Source organism: Lupinus angustifolius, chromosome LG18, assembly GCF_001865875.1.
Source record: "Lupinus angustifolius cultivar Tanjil chromosome LG18, LupAngTanjil_v1.0, whole genome shotgun sequence".
NCBI lineage: Eukaryota > Viridiplantae > Streptophyta > Magnoliopsida > Fabales > Fabaceae > Lupinus > Lupinus angustifolius.
Window position 1 is genome coordinate 5,020,138 of NC_032026.1, and position 7,266 is coordinate 5,027,403.

At 33.6% G+C, this 7,266-nt stretch overlaps 1 protein-coding gene across 3 annotated transcripts; it reads left to right on the forward strand.

The window, feature by feature from the left end:
• Positions 528–5,840, forward strand: LOC109333495 (squamosa promoter-binding-like protein 10). 3 transcript variants are annotated; one of them, XM_019569001.1, is made up of 6 exons: positions 528–636; positions 2,330–3,011; positions 3,156–3,292; positions 4,346–4,561; positions 4,698–5,073; positions 5,668–5,840. In XM_019569001.1, the coding sequence occupies exons 2-5, from the start codon at positions 2,362–2,364 to the stop codon at positions 5,021–5,023; spliced, it is 1,329 nt and encodes a 442-aa protein (XP_019424546.1). In that variant the 5' UTR covers positions 528–636; positions 2,330–2,361; the 3' UTR covers positions 5,024–5,073; positions 5,668–5,840. The 3 variants fall into 3 exon arrangements, with proteins under 3 accessions (XP_019424546.1, XP_019424547.1, XP_019424548.1); XM_019569002.1 differs by lacking the exon at positions 528–636 and adding an exon at positions 1,027–1,535; XM_019569003.1 differs by lacking the exon at positions 528–636 and adding an exon at positions 1,570–1,933.

Consider the following 7,266-nt stretch of genomic DNA (forward strand, 5'->3'; position numbering starts at 1 on the left):
TGATGTATTAAGCATGTAAGCAAGTATATTAATATAAGAAAAAAATTAAAATTATGTATTAACATTATATTATATGAGAAAAACATGTAAACATAGTGTATGAGTCTTATACGTTGTTAATATATCATCCGTAATTTATATTCGATTATTATTGACTTTTCAAAATAAATAATTCAAACAAATGATGAATGATATAATGATTCTATATAAATATTACACTAACAATGCATAAATAATAATTAAACACATTTAGTAAATTATTCATTTGTATTTTGTTTTCTTTTTTAAGAATAATGATTAAAAATAAATGATGAATAATGAATTGTCTATATATAAATTTTTCTATAATATTAATATATATATTATTTTCATTAGATATTATGAGCATGTATGAGAGAAAAGGAAAGAAAAAGAGAGGCAGGCACTTACGGAGTTGTGGTAGTACATGATCCACCTGTCCCTCTGCCACTGTTTGTGTTGTGCCCACTCTGCTCTCAACACAACACAAATGGCATGTTTCCCTCCTTTCTTCACTCTCCATTTCTCTTCACATTCCTCACCAATTTCTCTCCTTTAACCCATGCTCTTCTTTCCCCACTCACCACTATTCACTATTCACTATTCCACCACACTACAGTAAGTTACCTCTCTCTCTCTATACTACTCATTATTTCCCTCTTATTCATTTCTTAGTGCTAATAAATTCCATTTTCCAAAATAAGAAGAATCAGAAGAAAGATAAAGTAAAGAACTAAATTTTTTTAGTACTGTTGGGAATACCCTCTTAATCCTTGTCTTACTATTTATATCTACTTATGGTTCTGAGATTGAAGATAACACAAATAAAATAAGCATTATCTTTTTTCATTTCCTTTTTTTGGTTTCTTAGCTTTTTTTTTGTTCATTTTTCATTTTAAAAATAACATTTTTTAATGATTATTAATTATTGGTCACTGCTCTGCTATGTTTCCATTACTTTTTCAGTGTATATTTCCATTTGTGGTAGAATCAGATTGTAGCTTCCTTTTTTCCAAGACTTTGATAATAATGTTAAGTAAAGGTTGCACTTTTAGCCTTACCTCATTATAAAAAATAGTGCATTTTTTTCTTACCTCTTCATCTTCCTCCTCTTATCTGTGTACCACTTTAAGGTTTATCATTTTCTTGGGAAAGTGGAATGCTAAGAAAGTTAGGTTTCCATGAAAGTTGTGTTTTTTCTTCTCTCTTTTTCTGTGCTGTAAGACCTATAGTTGTTGTACCTTTTAAGGTTAAAGGGACCAAAAACTTTCCTTTGTACTAGCAAAATAGTAACCTAATCCATTGGGTTCCATTATATCTTAAAACTTTTGCAAAACATAGCTCAATGATTGATATATTTGATTGGTTATGTTGCATTCATGAACTAATAAGTCATAGCAAACAAGATGGGTCATTCTCATAGGGTCCATGAAGTAGCATTTAATATAAAACATGTTATTATTGTAGTTTTGTTGGGGGATCTGGATCATTGCTCAAAGGCATTTATGGTTAGGAAGGTTGGTTGTTGGTCTTGCTTTTGAAGGAAAGCTGAAAATGGCTTTTTTTGTGAAATTTTTTCTAGTGTTTGAAGTTTTGGTGTGTATTCTATTATTTTTCATTTGTTGTTGTGGGGTCTCATTCAATGGCCGTCTACTTCTGACATTGCATAAAAATTATTGGAATTAAAGCTTCCAATGTTGAAAGGGATGTCTTGGTAAGTAGGGCCTTTGAGACGATCCATTGGAGGAATTTTTTTAAGGGATTGTTGTAATGATAGTACTTTTGTTGATGCTATGAATGAATTGTAAAATGCCCTTAAAAAGTTAGAAGTGTTGGTGAAGTTTAGAGTTGGGAAATGCTAGTATAACTAACCCTTAGTAGAAACTTAATTATATTAGTGTCACAGATTCACTAGGTGAGAAGCTGGTTTACATTAAAAGTTTACCAAGACAATAGTTTAAAGGGTAGATGTATGCTCAAAGATGGGATTTCAGAACACTTTTAAGTTGATGTTGTCTTTGAAAGATTAATCAAATTGTCTTTGGCAATTAGTGACACAGTGATACATTGATTATTTGAAATTTGTGTCACTTTCACAATTTTTAGATTTCATAAGTATTCTTATACATGTGTGTCTCTATGATTTGTGTATTGAATTTGTACAAGCATATTTGGTGCCTTTTGCTTTTGCAAAATCATTAATGCAGTTCGTGTGGTTTCTTTCACTTGTTAAATTTCTACAAGAGCTTGCTTTAATTTTCCTTTCTTGTATAGAGAAACTAACATAGTAGCATTTTCATTTGAATTGTAGTTTGCAGATTACTGATTTTCTGAGATCTTTTGATGGATTGGAATGCAAAATCTCCCTCACAGTGGGATTGGGAGCAATCACTTTTCCTCAATGCAAAAGCAACTGAAATTTCCAAATCGCAGCCAAACTGGAATGGTGAAACAAACCAAGAAATCAATGTCGGGTTGATGGATACATATGGCGGCAGTGGTTGTTCTGGGTCTGAGCTAATACACACTTCTTCATCAAGAAGCTCAATATCGGCTTCCAACAATTCATCATCAAATAGGGATAGCAAAACGTCTATGTACACTCTTGAAAGTTCCCTTGATGATTCCAGTGGTAAAAAAGAATTGTCTAAAGTTGAAATTTCTCATGCACTAGAGTCCTCTTCTGTCTCGGGTGAACCACTGCTCTCTCTGAAACTTGGTAAGCGGCTGTACTTTGAGGATGTTTACCCTGGAAGTAATTCAAAGAGCCCATCTTTTTCCCGGGCTCCTATGTCATCTTTGGGTGCTGGAAAAAAGGGCAAGTCCAGTGGTCAGAATGTACAACTTACACGCTGCCAGGTTGAAGGCTGTGGCCTTGATCTCTCATCGGCTAAAGATTACCATCGGAAACATAGAGTTTGTGAAAGTCATTCCAAATCCCCTAAGGTGGTTATAGCTGGCATGGAACGTCGATTTTGCCAGCAATGCAGCAGGTAGAGCTTCTTAACAACATCTAATTGTTTGTATGAAAATGACATGGGGTATTAATTCTCAATCACATATCATTAAATTGGTTATAAATCAGATTCACTTCCTACCTTTTTGGATCATTGTTCACTTTGCATATAATGTTGAAGGTTCCACGATCTTTCTGAGTTTGATGAGAAAAAGAGAAGCTGCAGGCGACGTCTTACAGATCACAATGCAAGGCGCCGTAAACCTCATCCTGTAGCTGTTCGATTAAATCAACCAGCTTTGTCTCCTTCACTCTATGGTATAAATATTAAAGCTTTGTAATGTCCCCTTCTCCTGGAAATTTTGTTTGTGTTGTCTTGGTATTGACTTAGTTTGCAGTTTACTTTAATTTCTGCAAGCATCTTAGCCTAAAATGAATTTTTTTCCATAATCGATTTCTGCTTAGAATATGTTTTTAGTTGTTTAGATTACAAAAGGAAATTAGAGTGTAATTTCAAGCTAGGCATGCCTCAGTCGACTCCTAATATTGCTCAATAAATAAATTTTGAAATGCTCAACATAACTGGTCTATGATGCCCTACTTATGAGTTTACCTTCTTTTTCAGACATAAAAGTTAAGCTGATAGAACTTCTATGGTGGGTTTTGGTTTTTCCCCTGTTTTATTTTCAGTACCTATGTGTTCACTAATAATTTAAAAAAATGTGACATCCTTTTTTTTGTAATTATACGTAAAACATATCAACTAAAAATGGAAGCAGAAAAAATCTAATCAATTTTCTCCAATTTCCTTTCTTGTGGCTGCTTTTAAGTTCTACTCAATTTCTTTTATCGCATGGATTTTATTGGATTTCCTTTCTTGTTTTAATGCAGTAGATTTACATATTAAATGTGTATCTCTGCATACAAGAATCATAGTAGTTGTGTTTAGTCTAAAAGTTCTAGCTGAAAGCCTTTTACAGTACTTCATGTATAACAACCTCCCTTTCTATTATCGCCAGACTAAGAAGGAATGCTGCTATGCTATTACATGCCTAGATATAGTTATTCGTACAAGGCACAGTAAAGTGCTCAAGTCCTGAGGAAACTAGGGTAGCATGACCTTGATTGAAATTAGGCATGTGCTATGTGAAGTGTGAACACAGTAAATATTCTAGAATCTTCTTTAATCTCAGCGATGTAGAACTAATTATCTTGGTTCTCTGGACTTGTGTTTTGACGTTTCACTAACATGTTTTTTTACATGTATGAGTATGAGATCTTAAACACCGGATTTAGTAAAACTTAAGATTTTGCCCTGTATCAAGGAATAACCAATTTTAATGTATCATCTAATTTACTTTTTTTCTGCAGATGGGAGGCAACATATGAGTCCATTCAGTTATTCGCGGACTGGTACAAATTTAGCCTGGCAAGACACACACAGCAGCAAGCTCCCCCAGGCGAAAGATTTTCTCTTGAATCCTGCAAAAGCCAATAATGAGATGCCGAGTATTGGCACTATGGTTTCGTATGATTTCAACTCCCCTTTTATTTCCAAGGGCATTGCAACAAGGAGTGTTAATCCAGGTTGTTTAACATCTTTCTTAATAATTGAGCCTCATGTCACATTTCATTTAGATTATGTTTATCTTGTATGCATAATATGATAAAAGTTATGTAATATCTTTTGCAATATTGATTACTTGGTAAATACCTTTTGCAGTCATAGAAGACTCGATTACCTCATCGGATCCTAATGTCACACAAGATTTTCACCATGCTCTCTCTCTTCTGTCAACTAATTCCTGGGGTTCACATGAGCCGAAGTCCATTTCTGTTGAACATCCCAACAAAGCAACCGCAACAGCACATGCTATGAGTCAGCGCTTACCCCTTGCTTCACCAGAGTATTGGCACATTGGTCAACAACCAGTGAATTCCGGCACGTGGATCTCCTACTCTAATTGTGATGATAGCAATCGCTTTCAAGAATTTCAACTGTTCAGAGAACCTTACGAGTCTGTTTTTCCTTACAACCAGTTGGATTAACAAGAGCATTCTCATCCCAGTAGTTTCAGCCAGATGAATTTACATGCAAGGTGAGTTCCATTGCATATTCCTTAAAAGTAGTGCCTAGTTCTTTTGTTATAATATTTGGCTGTGTTTATTTTCCTTGTTTTCATTTTTACATGTATGCCTCATTTCTCCATAGCCACATCTTTTATCTCATAGTTTGTACCATTTCTCATTGGTCAGAAAAGTAAAATATGAATTAAATATATATTAATTCTTTATTTTCTGACAAATGATAATAAAATGGTACAGATTGATACACATATTGAGACTGAAAATGTACTCCCCATTTTTCCTACTCTAGTTGCTAATCTCTTTTCATTCATGGATCACTATATGTCCATATTATTTTACTGAATTTATGTAGTAGACCTGCCATATTTGGAAGTATTTTTATGTGCATTTCTCATTTTATCTGCCTCACGTTTTATTTCACTCCACCTAAATGAGTGACTGTTTTGTTGAATTGATGGTTAATTTTAGCATAATATATATAGTCGTCTTTCTTTGCACTTATACTTCTTTGCACTTGTATTTATCATTCTAACTAGTTTTTATGGTGAAGCATACTTATTCTAATTCTTTTTGACAATCCAAATTGTTGGTTATACTTGTTGCAGGTTCATAGGTTTGCAACCATTGGAAGATTTTAATTTGATGTTTTTTATTTTATTACTGCATTACTTTCCTCATCTATACACGCTAAAGACGAGGTTATTTTGAGGATGTGTTGTTAGACAGAATGGGTGTGACAAATTTAATTTGATATAAGATTTATGGATAGCGTTATTCTCACTCTTGCTTATTTATTACAAGTACAACATAGTGTTTAGGTTTCACTTTTTCATTTTTAAAGTTAATTTTATATATGATTATATAATTATGTCTTATATCGAATCAAATTTATCTTAGTAATGAAAGTAAACTGTGTTTTTATTAAAGAAAAGGTGGTAATGTGTTTTTAATAATTTAGTATAATTGTTTTTAGTATGTTTTTTTTGTATAGATTATGTTTTGAGAAAAATATGTATACATTGATGGTGTAAGAAATTTTTATATTGTTAGTTGTTGGAACTTGGTTGTGGGAGTGAAATCTAAAAAACTTCTAAGTTTCACATAGAAGAGTTTTGAAATAAAATAATTCTAAAGTCCCACATCAAAGAGATGAGGAACATGGAAACAATCTCATGTTATAAATAGAGGTCTCATCCCCTCATTATAATTTGCACCAAGTTGAAGGCATTTTGTCTCAATTTTTCTTTCTCCCCATAATATTCCGAGGCTGACGCATTTCTGACAACTTTATCCATCTTTCTTTCCGTGACACTTGAGAATTGACACAAAAAGACAAAGTGGGATTTCGGAAACTGACATTAGTAGTCAGTATTGTGGATAAAGAATTGGCACGGGTAGCCATATTGTGGGAATTCGAGAACTGATACTAGTAGTCAGTACTGTGAGTGTATTTGAGAGCAATTTTTACAGTGCAGTAAGATATCGTATAACAAAGAACTGTGCTGTTTTATCTTGGGGATGACGTGGTTGATAGTCTATTTGCACAATTTAGCAGTACCACGAAACGTCTTAAAGAGAGTGACATGAGCGTGACTCAGCCAATAATGATTATTTCGTGCCATTCATAATTTTTGCGAGCTACGGTAACAACAATTTTAAGACGTTTCTACTACAATGGCATTCGTAGATAATATTATTGGACCGAACAACAATGACCTGAATAAGCCATTTCGGTTTGACGGGACAAATTTCAAACGTTGACAACATAAGATGAAAGTTTTCCTCACTATGAGAAAAGTTGTCCACGTTCTGAAAATCGACATCCCAATGGTGTCGGATGAGGCTGAAAAAGAGGAAATGAATAAACTGGCTATTAAAATAGCTCTTTGGAATGAAAGTGATTACTTATGTAAGAACTTCATTCTGAATGGGTTGTCTGATGATCTTTATGATTACCACAGCCCACACAAGTCTGCCAAATTAATTTGGTATGCACTTGAGAAAAAATATGATATTGAGGAAGATGAGACTAAGAAATATGTTGTTAACTGCTACCTCAAGTATCATATGACTGATGATAAATCAGTAGAGTCTCAATCCCACGAAATTCAGAAAATTGCTCATGAGATCATTTCTGAGGGTATGCCCTTAGATGAGCAATTTCAAGTGGTTGTCATAATTGACAAGCTGCCTGCTAGCTGAAA

Coding starts and splice junctions, on each gene's coding strand:
- LOC109333495 (XM_019569001.1), top strand. CDS start 2,362: ATGGATTGGAATGCAAAATCTCCCTCACAGTGGGATTGGGAGCAATCA. Junction 3,012..3,155: donor TTTTGCCAGCAATGCAGCAG/GTAGAGCTTCTT, acceptor ATAATGTTGAAG/GTTCCACGATCTTTCTGAGT. Junction 3,293..4,345: donor TTTGTCTCCTTCACTCTATG/GTATAAATATTA, acceptor TTTTTTCTGCAG/ATGGGAGGCAACATATGAGT.